General features: G+C 40.1%; 2 protein-coding genes and 1 pseudogene across 2 annotated transcripts in view; 1 reads left to right on the top strand and 2 right to left on the bottom strand.

The window, feature by feature from the left end:
* The window catches only part of LOC118938461, a 942,996-nt pseudogene that overhangs the window by 22,379 nt on the left and 893,130 nt on the right, over nt 1-27,487 (bottom strand).
* LOC110515254 (NACHT, LRR and PYD domains-containing protein 12) overlaps nt 1-27,487 on the top strand; it is a 184,199-nt gene that overhangs the window by 150,747 nt on the left and 5,965 nt on the right. The window lies entirely within an intron of this gene.
* LOC118938468 lies at nt 11,433-14,990 on the bottom strand. The gene is made up of 2 exons (XM_036942506.1): nt 14,359-14,990; nt 11,433-12,823 (listed from the first exon to the last, which is right to left on the bottom strand). The coding sequence occupies exon 2, from the start codon at nt 12,812-12,814 to the stop codon at nt 11,873-11,875; it is 942 nt and encodes a 313-aa protein (XP_036798401.1). The 5' UTR covers nt 12,815-12,823; nt 14,359-14,990; the 3' UTR covers nt 11,433-11,872.

Genomic DNA, 27,487 nt, shown 5'->3' with positions numbered 1-27,487 from the left:
GTCTTCTTGATATAATTGTCCTATTAGAGTTGTCAATAAAGAGCCTATCAGGGCAGTTATAAAGTCTTCTTGATATAATTGTCCTGTTAGAGTTGTAGGTAAAGAGCCTATCAGGACAGTTATAATGTCTTCTTGATATAATTGTCCTGTTAGAGTTGTAGGTAAAGAGCCTATCAGGGCAGTTATAAAGTCTTCTTGATATAATTGTCCTGTTAGAGTTGTAGGTAAAGAGCCTATCAGGACAGTTATAATGTCTTCTTGATATAAATGTCCTATTAGAGTTGTCAATAAAGAGCCTATCAGGGCAGTTATAAAGTCTTCTTGATATAATTGTCCTATTAGAGTTGTCAATAAAGAGCCTATCAGGGCAGTTATAAAGTCTTCTTGATATAATTACATGTTAGGGAGCTTTAATCATCCCTTCTAAGTCTTTGTCTGTAAACTAGCTTGGTTTATCCTGGCCCTTTTAATATTCCAGATTAATCATGTTGTCTCTGGTGTTGAAGGAGTAGGCAGGTATGGACAGTGGAAACATTCATCATGTTGTCTGGTGTTAAAGGAGTAGGCAGGTATGGACAGTGGAAACATTAATCATGTTGTCTCTGGTGTTAAAGGAGTAGGCAGGTATGGACAGTGGAAACATTAATCATGTTGTCTCTGGTGTTAAAGGAGTAGGCAGGTATGGACAGTGGAAACATTAATCATGTTGTCTCTGGTGTTGAAGGAGTAGGCAGGTATGGACAGTGGAAACATTCATCATGTTGTCTGGTGTTAAAGGAGTAGGCAGGTATGGACAGTGGAAACATTAATCATGTTGTCTCTGGTGTTAAAGGAGTAGGCAGGTATGGACAGTGGAAACATTAATCATGTTGTCTCTGGTGTTAAAGGAGTAGGCAGGTATGGACAGTGGAAACATTAATCATGTTGTCTCTGGTGTTAAAGGAGTAGGCAGGTATGGACCGTGGAAACATGAATCATGTTGTCCAGATGAATCATTTTTTCTTAGCTGTTTATATTGACATTACACTGTGTATCTCTGATAATGGCCCTTACTGATCATAGAGCTGTGTATCTCTGATAATGGCCCTTACTGATCATAGAGCTGTTTATATTGACATTACACTGTTTATCTCTGATAATGGCCCTTACTGATCATAGAGCTGTGTATCTCTGATAATGGCCCTTACTGATCATAGAGCTGTTTATATTGACATTACACTGTTTATCTCTGATAATGACCCTTACTGATCATAGAGCTGTTTATCTCTGATAATGGCCCTTACTGATCATAGAGCTGTTTATACTGACATTACACTGTGTATCTCTGATAATGGCCCTGGCAGAGCATCCTATTGGAAACTTAATAGCTCTATATTAAAACATGAGTTGGTCCAGATGGAGATAAACAATGTAATTAAACACTTCAGGAACAACGCTATGAATAACAATTCATACCGTAATAACTGGGAGCTTTTTAAGGTTGGAAAATATGCAAGAAAACATGAGAGTTTTGTTGTCAAGACCAGGAGAGCTGAAGAAGAAAGTGTAATTACAAAGATCACCTGTCTTGTTCAAAAGCCTGTTGAAAGTCTTTCAGAGGAGGATAAATCTGTTCTGTTTGATCTACAACACCAGTTGGATGATATGTATAAACTGAAAGCTGACGGAACCTTTGTCAGATGTAGGTAGAAATGGAGGAGGATAAATCTGTTCTGTTTGATCTACAACACCAGTTGGATGATATGTATAGACTGAAAGCAGACGGAACCTTAGTCAGATGTAGGTAGAAATGGAGGAGGATAAATCTGTTCTGTTTAACACCAGTTGGATGATATGTATAGTCAGATGTAGGTAGAAATGGAGGAGGATAAATCTGTTCTGTTTAACACCAGTTGGATGATATGTATAGACTGAAAGCAGACGGAACCTGTGTCAGATGTAGGTAGAAATGGAGGAGGATAAATCTGTTCTGTTTAACACCAGTTGGATGATATGTATAGTCAGATGTAGGTAGAAATGGAGGAGGATAAATCTGTTCTGTTTAACACCAGTTGGATGATATGTATAGTCAGATGTAGGTAGAAATGGAGGAGGATAAATCTGTTCTGTTTGATCTACAACACCAGTTGGATGATATGTATAGTCAGATGTAGGTAGAAATGGAGGAGGATGGACAAAATATATCAGATTTTTTTTCAGGTTAGAAAAATACCACTCTAAAAATAATACAATTCAGCATTTAAATATGACTGGTCTCATCACAGATGACCCCACATTAATCTCCATCTTCAGTTGCATCTTCTACAGTATTGTGAGGTGTCCTCAACTCTTTTGTTTTGATTATCTGGGGGGTGTGAAATCAGTTGGTGAGGCTGACAGGGAACAGTGTGAAAACCCTGTTATAGTTGAACACATCATTTATTCTATTGAACAACTTAAAAATAATAAGTCTCCTGGGACTGATGGTATATCTGCTGAGTTTTACACAACTGTTTACAGAACAGTTAGTCCCTTTTCTGTTGGAGGTCTCCTGGGACTGATGGTGTATCTGCTGAGTTTCACACAACTGTTTACAGAACAGTTAGTCCCTTTTCTGTTGGAGGTCTCCTGGGACTGATGGTATATCTGCTGAGTTTTACACAACTGTTTACAGAACAGTTAGTCCCTTTTATGTTGGAGGTCTCCTGGGACTGATGGTGTATCTGCTGAGACTGATGGTGTATCTCCTGGGACTGATGGTGTATCTGCTGAGTTTTACACAACTGTTTACAGAACAGTTAGTCCCTTTTCTGTTGGAGGTCTCCTGGGACTGATGGTATATCTCCTGGGACTGATGGTATATCTGCTGAGTTTTACACAACTGTTTACAGAACAGTTAGTCCCTTTTCAGTTGGAGGTCTCCTGGGACTGATGGTGTATCTGCTGAGACTGATGGTATATCTCCTGGGACTGATGGTGTATCTCCTGGGACTGATGGTGTATCTCCTGGGACTGATGGTGTATCTCCTGAGACTGATGGTATATCTCCTGGGACTGATGGTGTATCTGCTGGGACTGATGGTATATCTCCTGGGACTGATGGTGTATCTGCTGAGACTGATGGTGTATCTCCTGAGACTGATGGCATATCTGTTGGGACTGATGGTTTATCTGCTGAGACTGATGGTGTATCTCCTGGGACTGATGGTTTATCTGCTGAGACTGATGGTATATCTGCTGGGACTGATGGTATATCTCCTGGGACTGATGGTGTATCTCCTGGGACTGATGGTGTATCTGCTGAGACTGATGGTGTATCTCCTGAGACTGATGGTATATCTGCTGAGACTGATGGTATATCTGCTGAGACTGATGGTGTATCTCCTGAGACTGATGGTATATCTGCTGAGACTGATGGTATATCTGCTGAGACTGATGGTGTATCTCCTGGGACTGATGGTGTATCTCCTGAGACTGATGGTATATCTGCTGAGACTGATGGTGTATCTCCTGGGACTGATGGTGTATCTCCTGGGACTGATGGTGTATCTGCTGGGACTGATGGTGTATCTCCTGGGACTGATGGTGTATCTCCTGGGACTGATGGTGTATCTCCTGGGACTGATGGTGTATCTCCTGAGTTTTACACAACTGTTTACAGAACAGTTAGTCTCTTTTCAGTTGGAGGTATTTTCTGAAAGTGTTGCAGGAATTAAATTCCTCTGTTTTAACACCCAATTAAAATTAAATACTCTGTCAATTCATAAGGATTTGTATGACCCTTATTTTATAGTAATGGACAGAGCCCAGACTAAGCATTCTAGCCAGTCTGGCGATATAGTTCATTAATTTCTACCAAGGAACAGACAGTCATTGTTCTAATTCTTGATTATATTTACACACATTATATTCAGTACTAAGATTAAAAAGAAAATTCATACATATACAGTAACATAATAGTATTCTGATTAGTGCATATACAGTAACATAATAGTATTCTGATTAGTTACATATACAGTAACATAATAGTATTCTGATTAGTACATATACAGTAACATAATAGTATTCTGATTAGTACATATACAGTAACATAATAGTATTCTGATTAGTACATATACAGTAACATAATAGTATTCTGATTAGTACATATACAGTAACATAATAGTATTCTGATTAGTACATATACAGTAACATAATAGTATTCTGATTAGTACATATACAGTAACATAATAGTATTCTGATTAGTACATATACAGTAACATAATAGTATTCTGATTAGTACATATACAGTAACATAATAGTATTCTGATTAGTACATATACAGTAACATAATAGTATTCTGATTAGTACATATACAGTAACATAATAGTATTCTGATTAGTACATATACAGTAACATAATAGTATTCTGATTAGTACATATACAGTAACATAATAGTATTCTGATTAGTACATATACAGTAACATAATAGTATTCTGATTAGTACATATACAGTAACATAATAGTATTCTGATTAGTACATATACAGTATCATAATAGCATTCTGATTAGTACATATACAGCAACATAATAGTATTCTGATTAGTACATATACAGTAACATAATAGTATTCTGATTAGTACATATACAGTAACATAATAGTATTCTGATTAGTACATATACAGTAACATAATAGTATTCTGATTAGTACATATACAGTAACATAATAGTATTCTGATTAGTACATATACAGTAACATAATAGTATTCTGATTAGTACATATACAGTAACATAATAGTATTCTGATTAGTCAGTCCTGATTGAAATGTATAAATAATTAGTAATTATTGATACAAATTCCCTTAAAATATCCACCCTTTGATTAAATATTATACATCCAATCACACATGTAGTTATATTACAATATTAAAAAGCCTATTTCTATTTTTACTAGAAATATTTATTGTTATCAAAACATCACCTAAACATAACCCAACACTTGTTATCAAAACATCACCTAAACATAACCCACTACTTGCATTCGCCATGACTGTTTCTTAGGCCTACATCAGAATCATAACTCTTCTTATCAGGAATTTCGTTACAATCTTCATAAAAAAAACAGTCTAATAATGAAACAAGATACAACCTAACCTCCCTAAACATCAAAAATGGTCTCATCAAATATAAATTCCACGCAAATGAAGGATCCAGATTCGTCCACTTGTTCTGTAGACATGCATTCAGCACTCCACGGGTCAGAACCTGGAATCCCCTGGTACCTCACCATCTATTGCCATCGATTTCACTGATTTGTCCGGAGCTGTGTTATTTGGGATGTAAGCACAAACATGGTCCCGAAAATCACGCATACTTCTCCCTTTTCAGCCAATAACATATCTAATGCAATTCTATTCTGCCAAGCCATCAGGCTGGTTGCTTCAGTCTGTTCTGCAAAACCTTTAATAGCATCTCTGGTACAATTGGTAAAACGCTGTTGATTATAATAAATATAATTAATCCAGTCCACGTTCTTATTGAGAGTAGACCACCTGGAAATGCTTAACTCTAATCCTGCTAGGATCTGATTTCTTGCTTTGAACTCATCTGGCACCCCCCGTGGAACCCCAATGTTATCAATGTATACTTTGTCATCAAAGACTCAGATGGAGTAGCTCTTTTCTCCCGTTTGGCTAAACTTCATGTCTTGGTATTGAATGAGTGTGAAAGGCATTCCCAAATGTACAAGGGAGCATAATCCTGTCCAATCTGCCGGTAAAACCTCGCCCTGACATCATTTCCCAAGAGTATTGTACCGGGCCAAACGGAAATAATCTCCTCCGGTCACTGTAAAGGGAGGAACCTGTGGATATAAATAGTGCAAATCAATGCAACTGTCATTATCTGGCATTACTGCTTTCGTGAACAGCTTTACCATACTGGCCTAACCTCCTCTACCCGGAACCGTACTAGGGTGTCGACCAAGACCTGGTCATATCCATCATATCACAACCCTAGATCCTCCTTCATTACTGTTTAAAGGGTAAGGTGTATCTTTATGCAATACATCCCTCTCTCTGGATTACAGTCAAAAACTCTCACCTTCACTATACTCCACCTCCTTCCATACTGGTGAGTGGATTCATATAGCCCTCTCTCTCCATATGAGCTATGACCTGTGTCCATGATCAATATGGGGACCTGCACCGATATATACCATAATGTCTCAGAGTCCTAGACTGCCATGTAGTTAGGGACCCCATTTGGTCTACATAAAACTCCACTGAGACATCCTTCCCAACCTCTACTCTAACTTCCTGTCTACCCAGATCTAGGGATCTCTTATGCTTGTTTTGGAACAAAATCCTCATCGTATAAACCATGGGTCAAATTACCACTCTCCGCATACTCAGGTAGGACGTGCTGTATCAGGAATATGGCACCCACGATAAGACAGCTCAGACGAACAGCTTCCATGTGAAGCACCACCCTCTCCCCGAGAACACATCACTAGCAAGAGCCAGACACACCTTCACTTCTATGAACAAAAACAGGGGTGAAAAGACAGGAAGGATTTTCTTCATTCGAGCGATGGCCCCCGGAATTCTGTTAATTCCAGTTCTCCTCTCAAACACTGTTTATTGTTCGACAGTGTCACTGTGTCTTACCCTCCCGCCGTGCGATATGAATCCGGGTAGCTCTTTCAGCTAGCTGTCACCAGGAGTCCTTGGTATGGTCCCCCCAACAAGCCTCTGGGACTGGATTGAGTGACTTCACCTGTAGTTCACCTGTAATGCATAAAATCCTTGACATACAGGCTTGGTTAACAAACAGTTTCTAATATGTTTTATCTGATTATATCTTTAACTTCTAGGCCTATTTGTTAGCTAAACATTTTTTTATTTTTTTTATTATTAGTTTATTATCCAATAGGCCACTAACTTACCCATCCCCCTTTTGATACCTGACTCTGCCCAGGTAACAACCTTATCTACCCTAAATAATGACTTAGGTAGGATTAGTAAATTATCCTTATATTCTTACATTATCATGTATGTCCAATTCTCCCTTGGGCATCCATTCTTATCAATCCTGTATCAATTATCTGGCAAATGTCTTATCTAGTTTAAGAAGTATTTGTGCTAAGCGTCTCACTGTTTGACTTTATCTAAAATCATTGATTTTAGAAAAAACATGTCTATAAGTGGCAATCTCTAAAGTCCTTACATTTCCTTAATCAATCTGTCTTAATCCTTACAATAATTCTAAATCATCACAGATGTCATATATTCCTGTTAAATTTAGTAATATTTAAAAAACTCCTAATAGTCAAACAGAGCCAAAACAAATCCTAACCATATCAAAGTCCTTCCCACACTAATAAGCTCTTTCCTTCAGAGATCCTCAGTATTCTATCTGACAATAACATGAATTTAATAAATGTTGCATAGTGTGGAATACCTTATCTACAGTATTTTATCTGAAAATAACATGAATTAACCTTAAAATCAGTTTCATCAATAATTTAAAATATGTTGCATAGTGTGTGGAATACCTTATCTACAGTAATTTATCACCCCTAAGAACTGAAACTTATTTTTCTATGTAATTTCCTGCCCTATTGGCTTAATACGGTGTCCTGTCCAAACCTCAAAGGACCATGTTTTATCTCCCCCTATTTATTCTCAATGATAAATAGGATTATTTTCTGTTGTAATACCAAATCAATAATAGCCAATTCGAAAACTTCACTGCTAATATTGTAAAACAGAATCCTGAAACACTTTCTCATCAGTGATTCAAACAATAATTCTAACCCCAAACTAAAACTCCATTATAATTAATTGACCTTAAAACTAGTAACTCAATATGACCACATTCATTATACCAATGACTCTCCCCTGAGGCTGATCAGACCTCAGAAGATAGCCATGATAAGGTCAATAAGTCAACCCACCCTTGTATAGTCATGTTCCATACTACATTAGACATATTAAAGAACCCTTTATCCTTAATAAAATAAAAAAATTAACTTGTGTAATTAAAACTCATAAAATAAAAACTCATAAAGTTCCATATGTGAGCGTGCCTCTTTAAAATACCTTTGCACAATAACAAATAGTCCTAACAAATGTTTTATGTGTATGTATTTGCAAACCTTAATGATTAAACAACTTAATAAACTTCCAGGCCTTTTTCAATTTGGTCGTTTATTCCCTCAATCTCCCCCACTCTCCCCAAGATTATAATCCCAGGAAACGTCTAAAAGTGAGACACCTAAACATCAATTTTCCCAGAAGAACACAACACGCCTAACTAGCATTCACTATGCTACTTCGATTCAGAAACTCAAAAGTGAACTATAAACTAAACCTAATGATAATTCCCCTTTGACTCAAATCATTAATCATAAGTTTTAAACAACGTCTATGTATATGTTTACTTAAATGAACATGCTACCCTTAGATACAATTAACCAGATAACATTATTATCCAATGTATTACTTTTTCCCTCTGCCGCAAATGTCGTACATTTCTCAGGGTAAGAAATCTGTAATTTAATCCCAGATATTTAATAAAAATGTAAACTCATTCTCCCATGGCTCCTTTAATTTACTTATTTTAGATAACTTCCATCCGTCCCGGAATAAGGAATTCTACTTAAACACACCAGAATACAATGTTTAATTAAGTTAAATCATTTAGTCCATAATGTTGCTTGATCAGTGGTTATGCTGTTAGCAGGACAAAATGAGTCTACATGAAAAGTGGAATAATGTTAAAGCCTCGGCCCCTTTTCGCCTAAAATGACATACCCAAATCTAACTGCCTGTAGCTCAGGCCCTGAAGCAACGATATGCATATTATTGGTAAGAAAAAACTTTGAAGTTGTGAAAGGAATGTAGGAGAATATAACATATTAGATCAACTGTTTTTTTGTATTTTTTTTGTACCATCATCTTTGAAATGCAAGAGAAAGTTCATTATGTATTATTCCAGCCCAGGTGTAATTTTGATGTTGGCCACTAGATGGCAGAAGTGTATGTGCAAAGTTTCAGACTGATCCAATGAACCATTGCATTTCTGTTTCAAATTTTGTATCAAGACTGCCCAAATGTGCCTAATTGACAACAATTTTGGACCCCCTTGTGGCCCCCTTAAATGTGGAGTATGAAATAATTATTACGATATGACAACAATAATGTCTAACGTAACTGGCCCCTCTAACAGTACAACTGGCCCCAGCTTGGCCCCCCCAGTTGAAACGGTCTAGAACCACCAGTGAAGAATATGTGAATAAACATTTGAACGTATCTATTTTTCTGTTCAGGAAAAAATGGTCATGTCTATAAAACAACAATCTAAAATAGTCAATGGGTGATGAACATGTTTTATTTGACTACATTAAACATTAACATACGACACAAAGGATGTATTCATCATAACTGGACCAGTTTGCCCCATTCTGTGTATTATTCAGTAATATATACATAAAAGGTGGGAAACCAAAGTCAATCTAGCCCAGTCTTCTGCTATGCAAATCATTACAGAGTTTAAGACTAAAGTATATGGAATGGAATGGGCAATTCATTAACGCATATATTTGTACACTGCATGTTTTGCATTAGATATATTAGACATCAGCAAACAACAAGAAAGGGAAATACATGTTTATAATGTTTATAATGTAGCACAGTTTTGTCCAGGCAATTCTGTTATCTAGCATTATCAGGGTTGGGTGAATGAGCCCCTTTACATACATCTCATTCTCAACTGACTAGAAAGAGTGTTTTGCCTGAGAACTAAGTCAGCACTAGCACTGTCCCTAGAACTGTCTTTAGCAATGTCCCTAGAACTGCCCCTAGCACTGTCCCTAGAACTGCCCCTAGCACTGTCCCTAGAACTGTCCCTCGCACTCTCCCTAGAACTGCCCCTAGCACTGTCCCTAGAACTGTCTTTAGCACTGTCCCTAGAACTGCCCCTAGCACTGTCCCTAGAACTGTCCCTAGCACTGTCCCTAGAACTGTCCCTAGAACTGTCCCTAGCACTGTCCCTAGCACTGTCCCTAGAACTGTCCCTAGAACTGTCCCTAGAACTGTCCGTAGCACTGTCCCTAGCACTGTCCCTAGAACTGTCCCTAGAACTGTCCCTAGAACTATCCCTATAACTGTCCGTAGAACTGTCCCTAGCACTGTCCCTAGAACTGCCCCTAGCACTACCCCTAGCACCGTCCCTAGAACTGTCCCTAGAACTGTCCCTAGCACTGTCCCTAGCACTGTCCCTAGAACTGTCCCTAGAACTGTCCGTAGCACTGTCCCTAGCACTGTCCCTATAACTGTCCGTAGAACTGTCCCTAGCACTGTCCCTAGAACTGCCCCTAGCACTGTCCCTAGCACTGTCCCTAGAACTGCCCCTAGCACTGTCCCTAGAACTGTCCCTAGAACTGTCCCTAGAACTGCCCCTAGCACTGTCCCTAGAACTGTCCCTAGAACTGTCACTAGCACTGTCCCTAGAACTGTCCCTAGCACTGTCCCTATATCGCACTGTCACTAGCACTATCCCTATATAGCACTGTCACTAGCACTGTCCCTATATAGCGCTGTCACTAGCACTATCCCTATATAGCACTGTCACTAGCACTGTCCCTATATAGCGCTGTCACTAGCACTGTAACTATATAGCACTGTCCCTGGCACTTTCCCTATATAGCACTGTCACTAGCACTGTAACTATATAGCACTGTCACTAGCACTGTCCCTATTTAGCACTGTCACTAGCACTGTAACTATATAGCACTGTCACTAGCACTGTAACTATATAGCACTGTCACTAGCACTGTAACTATATAGCACTGTCCCCATATAGCACTGTAACTATATAGCACTGTCACTGGCACTGTCCCTATATAGCACTGTCCCTATATAGCACTGTCACTAGCACTGTCCCTATATAGCACTGTCCGTCCCTATATAGCACTGTCCCTATATAGCACTGTCCCCATATAGCACTGTCCCTATATATCACTGTCACTAGCACTGTAACTATATAGCACTGTCACTAGCACTGTAACTCTATAGCACTGTCACTAGCACTGTAACTATATAGCACTGTAACTATATAGCATTGTCACTAGCACTGTAACTATATAGCACTGTCACTAGCACTGTCCCTATACTGCACTGTCACGAGCACTGTCCCCATATAGCACTGTCCCTATATAGCACTGTCCCTATATAGCACTGTCACTAGCACTGTAACTATATAGCACTGTCACTAGCACTGTAACTATATAGCACTGTAGCTATATAGCACTGTCACTAGCACTGTAACTATATAGCACTGTCACTAGCACTGTCCCTATACAGCACTGTCACGAGCACTGTCCCCATATAGCACTGTCCCTATATCGCACTGTCCCTATATAGCACTGTCACTAGCACTGTAACTATATAGCACTGTCACTAGCACTGTAACTATATAGCACTGTCACTAGCACTGCCCCTATATAGCACTGTCCCTATATAGCACTGTCCCTATATAGCACTGTCACTAGCACTGTAACTATATAGCACTGTCACTAGCACTGTAACTATATAGCATTGTCACTAACACTGTCACCATATAGCACTGTCAAGAGCACTGTCCCCATATAGCACTGTCACGAGCACTGTCCCCCTATAGCACTGTCACGAGCACTGTCCCCATATTGCACTGTCAAGAGCACTGTCTCCATATAGCACTGTCACTAGCACTGTCCCCATATAGCACTGTCACTAGCACTGTCCCTATATAGCACTGTCCCAATATAGCACTGTCCTCATATAGCACTGTCCCCATATAGCACTGTCCCCATATAGCACTTTCCCCATATAGCACTGTCCCTATATAGCACTGTCCCCATATAGCACTGTCACTAGCACTGTCCCTGTATAGAGTTCTTTATGGCATTGACTACTTCTTCTGCTTCCTCTAGTGTTAAAAACTCACCCTGGAGAAAAGGTCTGATACCCTCACATGCATGGAGTCTCTCCTTTAATACTCCCTCTTCAACTTGGAGGGTGCGGTCAGCTGGCAGATGGAATGCCAGGGTCACATTGTCCCACATGAAATACTCAAAACCACGTCCAAGTTCTTCTGTTTCAACTGTTCCACTCTCTCTGTTGATGATCAGCTTCTTTGTATGGGTTTCACATATTGCTTCTGCACGCCAGACAATTTGACCATCTTTATAAATGCATATTGCCTTATCATTCTCATCAGCAAGAAGTGGGTACTCATCAAACTCTGTCACATCTGGACCGTGGACAACCACAACGTACATGATCTCCTGCTTGTAAACCACGGTTTCAAACACTCTCAGGACAGGCTTCTCTCCCTCACAGATCTGCTCTGTGTACATCTGCATGAGATCCTCCAAGGGGAAGGTAAACTTAAAGTTCCCGTACCGAGATCCCTTTTGGAAGACAGGGGAGGTGGTGAATTCCTTCAGGAATGGATTGTGTCTTTGTTCTTCACCCGTTGTTGGGTCAAAGGAAAGCTGTTCCTTTTCAATGAAGCGATTCTCTGCTGCCTCAATTTCCCCTTCTGTAATGTGAAGAGCCCACCATGTGAAACCCCCTGTTTGCCCTGCTGTAAATCCACTCAGATCCATGATTCCTGTCAGGCCTGTTGGAGTGGTTACATGACAGACTGTGTCCACGTGAAATTCCGCTCTATCAGCTTTGGGGTACAGTGGAATGTCTTTTGAAATAAGACGTCTACAACTTAGTGGGGTCTCCATTTTCAAGGTTTCTATACTCTGATGCTCCCCGCGGAAAAAGGTCTCCGTTATTCCTCTTTGGTTTTGTCGCTGCATTTTCTTTCCCTGAAAAGATGAAAGTTGACAGTCAGATGAGTCGTGTGTCTCTTTATTTAACTAGATTGTTTGCACAACATCATTATGTTGTTATATTTAAACCCACTTTGACTGACTGGACCTGAATGTTTCTACCACTAACCTCACACCTGTTTTGAAAATATGATTTTTACTGTTCTCCTTCATCTAAGATCAAGCACACTTGACTGTCCTCTATTCAGTTGTCTGTCTCCCTCATGTTGTCTGTCTCCCTCATGTTGTCTGTCTCCCTCATGTTGTCTGTCTCCCTCATGTTGTCTGTCTCCCTCATGTTGTCTTTCTCCCTCATGTTGTCTTTCTCCCTCATGTTGTCTGTCTCCCTCATGTTGTCTGTCTCCCTCATGTTGTCTGTCTCCCTCATGTTGTCTGTCTCCCTCATGTTGTCTGTCTCCCTCATGTTGTCTGTCTCTCTCATGTTGTCTGTCTCCCTCATGTTGTCTGTCTCCCTCATGTTGTCTGTCTCCCTCATGTTGTCTGTCTCCCTCATGTTGTCTGTCTCCCTCATGTTGTCTGTCTCCCTCATGTTGTCTGTCTCCCTCATGTTGTCTGTCTCCCTCATGTTGTCTGTCTCCCTCATGTTGTCTGTCTCCCTCATGTTGTCTGTCTCCCTCATGTTGTCTGTCTCCCTCATGTTGTCTGTCTCCCTCATGTTGTCTGTCTCCCTCATGTTGTCTGTCTCCCTCATGTTGTCTGTCTCCCTCATGTTGTCTGTGCCGTGACAAGCCTTAATGCATATTTTCTTCTAAATGCTCAATATGCCAGGTTAATAGAATATTGTTATATTTAAACCCACTTTGACTGACTGGACCTGAATGTTTCTACCACTAACCTCACACCTGTTTTGAAAATATGATTTTTACTGTTCTCCTTCATCTAAGATCGTTGCATTGTACATAGTTTTGTTGTTGTGAATACTGTCATTATTATTTGTAGTAAAATTGTGTACTCTATGTTGAGTGTCGTGTTAATCATGTAACAGTTACATTGCAACTTATTAATGGACAATACTTCAGCTGTTTTTAATGATCTGTTACATTAAAGGGGCAATCAATAACAAAGGCGCCACCCTGCCATTCTTTGGGGGTAAACAGCCGAGGGATGGGGTGAGTTATATTCTTCAAGAATCAATGGCTACAATATATATCATTCATTTAAAAGTCCACAAATGCATCATGTACCAATCAGAGATTTCTGCTTTAAATGCCTGGACACATTATGGCATGAAAATCCCTCAAAGAAGAAACCATGTCATTAATCACTAAGTCAAAATACATTTTAGATAACGATGTCAGAAGTAGCATATTTATTGGATTTTAGTTACATATAACCTTCATCAAAGATGATGCCTATATCTATATTTAATACATTAAACTCATTGGCCATTTGTCATCCAATCAAACCATTGCCATTTGAATGCATTAGGAAGCTATTCTATCGTAAATACAGTATCTTATGTATTCTAAATAATCGCCCATTTGGAAAAGGAAAATGCAATAAATATTTACTCTGAGCTGCGCTTCGATCGGTTGGTCGTAGGTGGAAGGCCAGGTTGTCCTTTGAAGAATGTCTGGTGGTAGAACGTATACTTGGTAGAACCGTCGTCGTGTGGTAGAACGGGTCCTTTGTCCGTCCTTTCCCAGCCCACGTTTACAGCTGTGGTTGCTAACGCAACAGCTAGGAGGTATCACTTCTTTAGTGAATAAGAGTTCAAAGTTCACAGCAAGTTGCCATACTTTAAGCTCATGCTATATTCTGGCTGGTATAGTCGAAATTCATCCTTTCGGTGTGTTGATCATCATCTTCATGTTGAAATGAAATGTTAATTTCGGTAGGTTCTTGTCGTTCAACCAGAGCTCACACTGAGGTTGGCTTAGTTCTGTTGTTGATCTTGTCCTTTTCAAGTGGAGACCACCGTCCTCTTCTCCTTGGAACAGGAGGTTACATTTTCATATCAGGGCTTATATAGTAGGAGAGAGAAGGGCGTGTTTCATAGTTTATAACCAATGTCTGTTCACTTGGGCGGGGCCTCTGAGTGAGCAGAGTTTCTCCATGACAAACCGTTCTCTCATTTAAGAAGCTGAAATTACATTTCATCTATTCACAAATAGTTTCATATTTTAACATCACATTCCAAGTTGAATAATGTCATAGAGGGGATTGTTTTCACTGCTCCACATGTCTGGACATGTCTGGACGTGTAGTTCACATTTGTACTACAGGGGTCAGTCTAGGACAGGTCATCACATTCCAAGTTGAATAATATCATGGAGGGGATTGTTTTCCCTGCTCCACATGTCTGGACATGTATGGACATGTATGGACATGTAGCCGTGGCAATAGTAGTATATTTTGTTTCTTACAGCTTACATGGGTACATGGATGATGCAACAGTTCACTTTTGTACTGGATCAGTCTAGGACAGGTCATTGAATTTTCAAGTTGAAAAACATCATGGAGGGGATTGTTTTCACTGCTCCACATGTCTGGACATGTACGGACATGTATCGACGTGTAACCGTGGCAATAGTAGTAAATTGTGTACTCTATGTTGAGTGTCGTGTTAATCATGTACAATACTTACTTACTTGTAATCACAGTATACACTACCATATCAGTACACACTACCATATCAGTATACACTACGGTTACGGTTAGGCACAGGGGGTGCGACTGTGAAAGGTGCTCAGAGAGCTACATCTCGGCATCATCCTGAGGAGCTACTAGCAACAACAGTTAGAAACATGAGGCACTTTCCCTGTGGTTATTGACCGTGTGCTGTTTGGGGTTTGCTTCCAATTCCCTAGTACTTAAAATTGCTGTATCAAAATAACTATGTTACTAATTACACACATATATGGAAATAGCTACGGGGTTGGACGATGGCCTATGTAAACAGAAGACAATTCGATTCACTCCGTGTCTCTTACCGAAATGAACATGGCAACTGGCCCCTATTGGACAGATCGTGGCTTCCACTGTTAGAATGGCTGGGTGAGAAGTGGTGGGGTTCCGTCTCCGAAGAGCAGCTAATATCATCCCTGAATAGACCCGAAGTCACTGTAGGAGCTATTGCCATCGCGGCCTACTTTGGTGACATGCCCGGAGGTGTGTGTTCAGGTGTGGTGAAGAGCCCTGACAATAGCCTCATCCCATTTGCTATATACAGTATGTCACCCGAGGCTATTACAAATGCACGGACTTCGTAGACTGGGACAGAGGTGAACCTGTTGCGATGATAGAGGATGCGATTGAAGCAGTCCCAGAAGGTTACTTGATGGCTAGACCGAGAGAAATACCCGATAAGGTAACCTGTGATAAGTGCGGGTTTGTGCCTGTAAAATATGCAGTAGTCAACAGCGTGATTGAAGCAGTCCCAGAAGGTTACTTGATGGCTAGACCGAGAGAAATACCCGATAAGGTAACCTGTGATAAGTGCGGGTTTGTGCCTGTAAAAGATGCAGTAGTCAACAGCGTGATTGAAGCAGTCCCAGAAGGTTACTTGATGGCTAGACCGAGAGAAATACCCGATAAGGTAACCTGTGATAAGTGCGGGTTTGTGCCTGTAAAAGATGCAGTAGTCAACAGCGTGATTGACACAGCTATACACTTCAACACCATGGCACGTTTGCTGGACTATATGAGGTTGAAAAGGTGACCTTTGTACCAAGACCCCTTCCTACGCTGCAAGAGCTCTGCAGGATGAGGATGGTGAAAGATGTAGCAGGACCGATCAGGAGACAATGGGAGATGGAAACTCCACCCCATCTCAACCACTTCATACAGGCCGGTCCATATGCAAAGAGATAGAGGACATGAACATTGAACTCCTGCACATCTAAATGAATATATCAGGCAGTATATGCGTCATTATACTATACCATTATGTATCCTTGGTTTGACATGACAGCAATGCAGTGAATCACCAGTCATTTCAGAGCCTTGTTCTTGTCTATTCACATAGATTACAAACAGCAGTAACATTACCACCACACATGTTCCACCCAGAGATTATGGCTGGGCTTTCCACCCAGAGATTATGGCTGGGCTTTCCACCCAGAGATTATGGCTGGGCTTTCCACCCAGAGATTATGGCTGGGCTTTCCACCCAGAGATTATGGCTGGGCTTTCCACCCAGAGATTATGGCTGGGCTTTCCACCCAGAGATTATGGCTGGGTTTTCCACCCAGAGATTATGGCTGGGCTTTCCACCCAGAGATTATGGCTGGGCTTTCCACCCAGAGATTATGGCTGGGCTTTCCACCCAGAGATTATGGCTGGGCTTTCCACCCAGAGATTATGGCTGGGCTTTCCACCCAGTACCGCTTCATCCAAGTGAGTCTGGGTTATCCAACAAGAGTCCATTCAGTGGTTTCTAGCCTTTACAGTTGCATCCAAGTGTGTCTCTATATCCAGCCATTAACAATACATCCCACACAGGTTGTTTAGCAACCCGTTTACCACTTATCACACTGTGGCTGTAGTATCCACACTGTGGCTGTAGTATTCACACTGTGGCTGTAGTATCCACACAGGCTGTTTAGCAACCCGTTTACCACTTATCACACTGTGGCTGTAGTATCCACACTGTGGCTGTAGTATCCACACAGGCTTTACTGTCTCCACCCCCGTCAGGTTTATCTACCCTTCGCCCAGTCTTCTCTGGTTGTTTATTCAGCCATGGGCACTCAGCCAAGCCTGTCTGTTATACAACTCAGGGTGTTTACCCAACCGAATAGTACAGGGAAGCAGGTAAAAAGCAAGGCCTGCTCTTCAGATCTACATCATTTGGCCTGTCTCAGCACTGTCTCAGCACTGTCTCAGCACTGTCTCAACACTGTCTCAACACTGTCTCAGCACTGTCTCAGCACTGTCTCAGCACTGTCTCAGCACTGTCTCAGCACTGTCTCAACACTGTCTCAGCACTGGGGAAGAAGTATCAAGTCTATTGGAAATGGCTTGGAGGGAAGTAACGTATGGCAACTGGCCCATATTTTATATCAGTGGGACAATGGAACATAGTGTTTAACATGATCCTATTGACTATTGGCTTCAAGAAGATATTCACTTTATCCATTACAACAATCTGAGCCCCCTTATCTGCTGGTTTAATCACTATACTCTGATTGATGTTGAATGTTTCTAGAGCTTGATTTAAAAAAAAATGCTTCTGAATTGTGAAAAGGAAGCCACCTCCCTACATATAAGAGCCTGTATAGTTTCTGACACTGACTCCAACTGAGGTTCCCAATGTGAGGGGTTTGGAATTAGTATATGAGGAAAATCTGTTTCATATTCATAATGATCTGATAACTTCAATCTTCTATGAAGGACGTGTAAATCCCCTCCGGAGTTCCCCACAGTCCACCTGTTTAGGAGTTGGCTCCTCCCAGTCCTCCTGTTTAGGAGTTGGTTCATCCCAGTCCACCTGTTTAGGAGTTGGCTCCTCCCAGTCCTCCTGTTTAGGAGTTGGTTTCCCGCAGTCCACCTGTTTAGGAGTTGGTTCCTCCCAGTCCACCTGTTTAGGAGTTGGTTCCTCCCAGTCCACCTGTTTAGGAGTTGGTTCCTCCCAGTCCCCCTGTTTAGGAGTTGGTTCCTCCCAGTCCCCCTGTTTAGGAGTTGGTTCCTCCCAGTCCCCCTGTTTAGGAGTTGGTTCCTCCCAGTCCCCCTGTTTAGGAGTTGGTTCCTCCCAGTCCCCCTGTTTAGGAGTTGGTTCCTCCCAGTCCACCTGTTTAGGAGTTGGTTCCTCCCAGTCCCCTTGTTTAGGAGTTGGTTCCTCCCAGTCCCCCTGTTTAGGAGTTTGTTCCTCCCAGTCCACCTGTTTAGGAGTTGGTATGATAGATCCCCTCTGGAGCTCCCCACAGTCCACCTGTTTAGGAGTTGGTTCCTCCCAGTCCCCCTGTTTAGGAGTTGGTTCCTCCCAGTCCACCTGTTTAGGAGTTGGTTCCTCCCAGTCCACCTGTTTAGGAGTTGGCTCCTCCCAGTCCTCCTGGTTAGGAGTTGGTTCCTCCCAGTCCCCCTGTTTAGGAGTTGGTTCCTCCCAGTCCCCCTGTTTAGGAGTTGGTTCCTCCCAGTCCCCCTGTTTAGGAGTTTGTTCCTCCCAGTCCCCCTGTTTAGGAGTTGGTATGATAGATCCCCTCTGGAGCTCCCCACAGTCCACCTGTTTAGGAGTTGGTTCCTCCCAGTCACCTGTGTCACAACTTCTTCTTGTTCGGGCGGCGTTCCGCCGGCCTACCAGCCATCACTGATCCTTGTTCGGGCGGCTTCCCGGCCTACCAGCCATCACTGATCCTTGTTCGGGCAGCTTCCCGGCCTACCAGCCATCACTGATCCTTGTTCGGGCGGCTTCCCGGCCTACCAGCCATCACTGATCCTTGTTCGGGCGGCGCTCCGCCGGCCTACCAGCCATCACTGATCCTTGTTTCCTTTTCCGTTTGTTTTTGTCTTTGGTTCTTTCACACCTGGTTTCATTTGCTTTCATTTCAGTGTGTATAAGTACCCCTGTTGCCTGCTTAGGTTTGTGTGGGATTGTTAATTTCATTTTGCTCGTTGAGGTTGTGCCTCAGTTATTTTCTCGTATATACCGATTGTGTGTAAATTTAAGGAGCGTTGTTTTTCCCTCCTTTTCGTGAGGAACTGTGTTCTCTTTTGTCGTGGGTGTTTATTAAAAGACGCTACTTGGACATCTCTGCTCTCCTGTGCTTGACTCCTTCACCTACCTCTAAATCAATATCACAACAACCTGTTTAGGAGTTGGTATGAAAGTCAGTCCTCTTTCTAGAACCTCTCGGCTTGGTTGACCCCAGTGGGACATTGCTGGTCAAGACCTCAAATCGGTTGTCTATTGGGAGATGTTTAACTAGTCTGTATATATAAAGTTCTGAGTGGGGTCCATCTACTGGGAGGTGGTTAACTAGTCTGTATATATAAAGTTCTGTGTGGGTCCATCTACTGGGAGGTGGTTAACTAGTCTGTATATATAAAGTTCTGAGTGGGTCCATCTACTGGGAGGTGGTTAACTAGTCTGTATATCCTACTGATTCATATGAATACCAGTCCATAACATTGGCTGTAAAAGTGGGTAGAAACAGACATATAACTGTATCTATGTGGTCTTTACTTGAGTGTGTTTCAGCAGAGTGAGGTCAGAGAGATGCTTCCAAGTCACTATTTTTCTGAACTCATAAAATCCTTTACACAATCTGATGGGATGGATGTTCAACCCCATTAAAATGACCATAAGGTATATATAGAACCTTTAGGTTAAGACCTCACCGATCTGTTCATGGCAAAGCAGTTCAATGAATGATACTAATTGATTCTTGAAAAATATAACTTAGAAATCATCTCCTCATCTTGAGGAGTCACCTGTGACAGTATTCATAAAGAGTAGGAGAGCTGATCTAGGATCAGTTTAGCCTTTTAGATCATAATGAATCAGATTACATGGACAGGGGGACCTGATCCAAGATCATAATGAATCAGATTACATGGAGAGGAGGGACCTGATCCTAGATCATAATGAATCAGATTACATGGAGAGTGGGACCTGATCCTAGATTAGCACTCCAACTCTGGGACACTGCCTGTATGAAACAGAACACATAGTTGTAAAGTCTAGTTACAGCAGGTGTTTACTGCCATCTAGTGGAAGATACCAATATAACACTTTATTATCAGGGTGGGGAGGCGGCTGAGCTGAAACAGAACACATAGTTGTAAAGTCTAGTTACAGCAGGTGTGTACTGCCATCTAGTGGAAGATACCAATATAACACTTTATTATCAGGGTGAGGAGGCAGCTGAGCTGAAACAGAACACATAGTTGTAAAGTCTAGTTACAGCAGGTGTTTACTGCCATTTAGTGGAAGATACCAATATAACACTTTATTATCAGGGTGGGGAGACGGCTGAGCTGAAACAGAAAGTAAAGCTGTTGTTTTGTTCAGGATCCATTTTGAGACGACAGAGCAGAAAACACTATATGGAGATTATTGAAAAAAAAAGTAAGTATTTCTGAACATGCATGAATACCTGGAATGAGATATTACTAGTTAGTAGAACTGCTACTTGATCTGAATTGCTGACAGACAACAGTTTTCTAAGTGTAAACTAATCAGTAGTCCTACATGTTATCAGTAACACGTCTGGTAAAGATGGTGGAGGAGCTTTTCAATGATATGGTTTCATGTTTATCTCAGGGTTTCTCCATCCTTTTGTTCTTACCAGCACTTACACACCTGATTCAACTAATCATCAAATATTTTAAGACAGTTTAATATTTGAGGCATACAAATGAACATTCTCAAATTAAAACCTTTTTGGTTTGTAGGCCTGCTTACAATTATTAAAGTCCTACAGTAACTCACATCTTAGAGAAAAAAAACACAGCTAAACTTGGTATCGAGTAAATTATATGTTTATCCAAAATAATGTAAGAGAGATGTCTTGAAGAAACGCGTCTGGGATTAGAACTCTGTGTCGCTGCTACAGTGGGAAGTTTGTTTTGCATGGCCCGGTGCTACAGCTGGGTGGACATTTATTTTAAGGACCAATGGAATGGTGTAAAATGTGTAAACTCTGCTCCCCCGGGGAGCCGGGCAATGCACAACTAATTCACCCAGTGACCGTTACTTTGTTTCCTGATATGAAATTGAAAGTAACTTTGTAGCCGACACAGTTCCAGAATGTCTGTTGAAACTGTGACTCATATGGAACGTTAGAACAGTGGTGGAAACAGAACTCAGTTCCAGAATGTCTGTTGAAACTGTGTCTCATATGGAACGTTAGAACAGTGGTGGAAAAAGAACTCAGTTCTCAAACTGGAGTAAAAATAAAGATTCCTTCATAGAAAATGACTCCAGTAAAAGTGAAAATCACCCAGTAAAATACTACTTCAGGAAATGTCTACAAGTATTTGGTTTTACATATAATTAAGTATCAAAAGTAAAAGTAAAGTAATAATAATTTAAATTCCTTTTATTAATCAAACCAGACGGCACAATTTCCATGTTATTTTAATTGACGGATAGCCAGGGTCACACTCCAACACTCAGACATCATTTAAAAACAAAGCATTTGTGTTTAGTGAGTCCATTTCCATTTTCATTTGTTAAAATATAAATATTAAAGTAAAGGACAGATTCCCCCCAAAACTACTGAAGTAGTACTTTAAAGTATTTTACTGAAGTACTCCAGATCAGAGGCAGTAGGGATGACCAGGGATGTTCTCTGTTTAGTGAGTTCTCCAGATCAGAGGCAGTAGGGATGACCAGGGATGTTCTCTGTTTAGTGAGTCTGCCAGATAAGAGGCAGTAGAGATGACCAGGGATGTTCTCTGTTTAGTGAGTCTGCCAGATCAGAGGCTAGTAGGGATGACCAGGGATGTTCTCTGTTTAGTGAGTCTGCCAGATCAGAGGCTAGTAGGGATGACCAGGGATGTTCTCTGTTTAGTGAGTCTGCCAGATAAGAGGCAGTAGAGATGACCAGGGATGTTCTCTGTTTAGTGAGTTCACCAGATCAGAGGCAGTAGAGATGACCAGGGATGTTCTCTGTTTAGTGAGTCTGCCAGATCAGAGGCTAGTAGGGATGACCAGGGATGTTCTCTGTTTAGTGAGTCTGCCAGATAAGAGGCAGTAGGGATGACCAGGGATGTTCTCTGTTTAGTGAGTCTGCCAGATCAGAGGCAGTAGGGATGACCAGGGATGTTCTCTGTTTAGTGAGTCCTCCAGATCAGAGGCAGTAGAGATGACCAGGGATGTTCTCTGTTTAGTGAGTCCTCCAGATCAGAGGCAGTAGGGATGACCAGGGATGTTCTCTGTTTAGTTAGTCCTCCAGATCAGAGGCAGTAGGGATGACCAGGGATGTTCTCTGTTTAGTGAGTCCTCCAGATCAGAGGCAGTAGAGATGACCAGGGATGTTCTCTGTTTAGTGAGTCCTCCAGATCAGAGGCAGTAGGGATGACCAGGGATGTTCTCTGTTTAGTGAGTCCTCCAGATCAGAGGCAGTAGGGATGACCAGGGATGTTCTCTGTTTAGTGAGTCCTCCAGATCAGAGGCAGTAGGGATGACCAGGGATGTTCTCTTGATAAGTGTGTGAATTGGACCATTTTCTGTCCTGCTAAGCATTCAAAATGTAAGGAGTACTTTTGTCTGTCAATGTAAATGTGTTGATTTGAAGGAAAGACGGGCAGATTCTGGTAGGTCGGCTACGAACTATTATAAAGTTAGGTCGTCGTCAGACATTCAACAGTCACAGTAGGTTTGAGCTACAGTACGATCAATAATCATGCCGACCAACCTGATGGTCTCTGTTGGAAATGTTGTGAATAGAATCTGGCCTCGGCTATAAATATCTGGCATTACTCATCTCATATGTATATACTGTATTCTATACTATTCTACTGTATCTTAGTCTATGCATTACTCATCTCATATGGATATACTGTATTCTATTCTACTGTATCTTAGTCTATGCATTACTCATCTCATATGTATATACTGTATTCTATACTATTCTACTTTATTCTAAGTCTATGCATTACTCATCTCATATGTATATACTGTATTCTATACTATTCTACTGTATCTTAGTCTATGCCGCTCAGATATTGAGATCAATAAAGATTTGATTTGATTTTGATTAGGCTACATACACTACATGACCAAAAGTATGTGGACACCTGCTAGTCGAACATCTCATTCCAAAATCATAGGCATTCCTATGGAGTTGGTCCCCCCTTTGCTGCTGTAACAGCCTACACTCTTCTGGGAAGGCTTTCCACTAGATGTTGGTACATGCTGCGGGGACTTGCTTCCATTCAGCCATAAGAGCATTAGGGAGGTTGGGCACTGATGTTGGGCGATTAGGCCTGGCTCGCAGTCGGCATTCCAATTCATATCAAAGGTGTTCAATGGGGTTGAGGTCAGGGCTCTGTGCAGGCCAGTCAAGTTCTTCCACACCGATCTCGACAAGCCATTTCTGTATGGACCTCACTTTCTGCACGGGGACATTGTCATGCTGAAACAGGAAAGGGCCTTCCCCAAACTGCCCAAGACAATTTTTCCTTCGCCACCAAACTTTACAGTTGGCACAATGCATTCGGACAGGAAGCGTTTTCCTGGCATCCACCAAACCCAGATTCCACTGCTCCAGAGTCAAATGGCAGCAAGCTTTACACCACTCAAGCCGATGCTTGGCATTGCGCGAGGTGATCTTGTGTGCGGCTGCTTGGCCATAGAAAGCCATTTCATGAAGCTCCGGACTAACAGTTATTTTGCTGACATTGCAGTTTGGAACTCGGTATTGGGTGTTGCAACCGAGGACAGACCATTTTTATGTGCTTCCGCACTTGGCGGGCCCGTTCTCTGAGCTTGAGTGGCCTACCACTTCACGGTTGAGCCGTTGTTGCTCCTAGATGTTTCCACTTCACAATAACAGCACTTACAGTTGACCGGGGCAGCTATAGCAGGGCAGGAATTTGACGAACTGACATGTTGGAAAGGTGGCATCCTATGACGGTGCCACGTTGAAAGGCACTGAGATCTTCCGTTAGGTCATTCTACTGCCAATGTTTGTCTGTGGAGATTGCAAGGTGGTGTGCTCGATTCTATACACCTGTCAGCAACAGGTGTGGCTGAAATAGCCGAATCCACTTATTTGAAGGGGTGTCCACATACTTTTGTATCTATAGTGGACATTCTCTGTGCTGCTACTGGTAGGACTATAACATTATGTGAACTGACCTGAACAGGTTTAGGCTGGTCATCTATGATATGTAGTTTATATACAGTACATGCTCTGTCCTGCTACTGGTAGGACTATAACATTATGTGAACTGATCTGAACAGGTTTAGACTGGTCATCTATGATATGTAGGTTATATACAGTACATTCTCTGTCCTGCTACTGGTAGGACTATAACATTATGTGAACTGACCTGAACAGGTTTAGACTGGTCATCTATGATATGTAGGCTATATCTGAGGTATAGACCTTGATCTACATATCACTAACAACCCACTACTATACATTATAACCTAGTCTACTTTACATAATATAACATCTACACATCACTAACAACCCACTACTATACATTATAACCTAGTCTACTTTACATAATATAACATATCACTAACAACCCACTACTATACATTATAACCTAGTCTACTTTACATAATATAACATCTACATATCACTAACAACCCACTACTATACATTATAACCTAGTCTACTTTACATAATATAACATCTACACATCACTAACAACCCACTATTATACATTATAACCTAGTCTACTTTACATAACATAACATCTACATATCACTTGATGCAAAAAAAGATTCTGAATGGATCAAAGATTTCCCCCTCAGATCAATCATGTCCGTTTTAGCCCTTCTGTCTATATTCTCAGATACGTTTAGAAAAGAAAGAACAGACTGAAAGACAATAAATAGCCACTTTTGGTGAATAAAAACAAGTGTGAGACATGGCCTTGTGTTGCAGTACTGTCTAGAACTACCTTAATAAACAGTGACTTATTATTATTATTATTATTGTTGCTGTACTGTCTATAACTACCCTAACAAACAGTGACTTATTATTATTATTATTATTGTTGCTGTACTGTCTATAACTACCTTAACAAACAGTGACTTATTATTATTATTATTATTGTTGCTGTACTGTCTATAACTACCTTAACAAACAGTGACTTATTATTATTATTATTATTGTTGCTGTACTGTCTATAACTACCTTAACAAACAGTGACTTATTATTATTATTATTATTGTTGCTGTACTGTCTATAACTACCTTAACAAACAGTGACTTATTATTATTATTATTATTGTTGCTGTACTGTCTATAACTACCTTAACAAACAGTGACTTATTATTATTATTATTATTATTATTATTATTATTGTTGCTGTACTGTCTATAACTACCTTAACAAACAGTGACTTATTATTATTATTATTATTATTGTTATTATTATTGTTGCTGTACTGTCTAGAACTACCTTAACAAACAGTGACTTATTATTATTATTATTATTATTATTATTATTATTATTGTTATTATTATTATTATTATTATTGTTGCTGTACTGTCTATAACTACCTTAACAAACAGTGACTTATTATTATTATTATTATTGTTGCTGTACTGTCTATAACTACCTTAACAAACAGTGACTTATTATTATTATTATTATTGTTGCTGTACTGTCTATAACTACCTTAACAAACAGTGACTTATTATTATTATTATTATTGTTGCTGTACTGTCTATAACTACCTTAACAAACAGTGACTTATTATTATTATTATTATTGTTGCTGTACTGTCTATAACTACCTTAACAAACAGTGACTTATTATTATTATTATTATTGTTGCTGTACTGTCTATAACTACCTTAACAAACAGTGACTTATTATTATTATTATTATTGTTGCTGTACTGTCTATAACTACCTTAACAAACAGTGACTTATTATTATTATTATTATTATTATTATTATTATTGTTGCTGTACTGTCTATAACTACCTTAACAAACAGTGACTTATTATTATTATTATTATTATTATTATTATTGTTGCTGTACTGTCTAGAACTACCTTAACAAACAGTGACTTATTATTATTATTATTATTATTATTATTATTATTATTGTTATTATTATTATTATTATTATTGTTATTATTGTTGCTGTACTGTCTATAACTACCTTAACAAACAGTTACTTATTATTATTATTATTATTATTATTATTATTATTGTTGCTGTACTGTCTATAACTACCTTAACAAACAGTGACTTATTATTATTATTATTATTATTATTATTATTATTATTATTGTTGCTGTACTGTCTAGAACTACCTTAACAAACAGTGACTTATTATTATTATTATTATTATTAATATTGTTATTATTGTTGCTGTACTGTCTATAACTACCTTAACAAACAGTGACTTATTATTATTATTATTATTATTAATATTGTTATTATTGTTGCTGTACTGTCTATAACTACCTTAACAAACAGTTACTTACTGTCTAGAACTACCTTAACAAACAGTGACTTATTATTATTATTATTGTTATTATTGTTATTATTGTTGCTGTACTGTCTAGAACTACCTTAACGGCAGGGTAGCCTAGTGGTTAGAGCGTTGGACTAGTAACTGGAAAGTTGCAAGTTCAAACCCCCGAGCTGACAAGCTGACAATCTGTCGTTCTGCCCCTGAACAGGCAGTTAACCCTCTGTTCCTAGGCCGTCATTGAAAATAAGAATTTGTTCTTAACTGACTTGCCTAGTAAAATAAAGGTAAAATAAAAAATAAAAACAAACAGTGACTTATTATTATTGAGATTAAATGGAGATTAAATGTCACAGCTACATGTTCATGTGATGCATTAAATCACCTGACTGTTTTTATGTCTGTTAGTAAATGTTTTATTTCTCAAAGAGATAATGAATACATGAGAACAATTGACCTTCAATAATTAGTTGTCACTGTGTTAACCACAACCAACATGTTGGATCTCTGTTTAGTTGTCACTGTGTTAACCACAACCAACATGTTGGATCTCTGTTTAGTTGTCACTGTGTTAACCACAACCAACATGTT

The sequence above is a fragment of the Oncorhynchus mykiss genome, chromosome 13, assembly GCF_013265735.2.
Source record: "Oncorhynchus mykiss isolate Arlee chromosome 13, USDA_OmykA_1.1, whole genome shotgun sequence".
NCBI lineage: Eukaryota > Metazoa > Chordata > Actinopteri > Salmoniformes > Salmonidae > Oncorhynchus > Oncorhynchus mykiss.
Note: the sequence above shows the minus strand (reverse complement) of the source record. Positions and strands in the feature narration are given on the sequence as shown.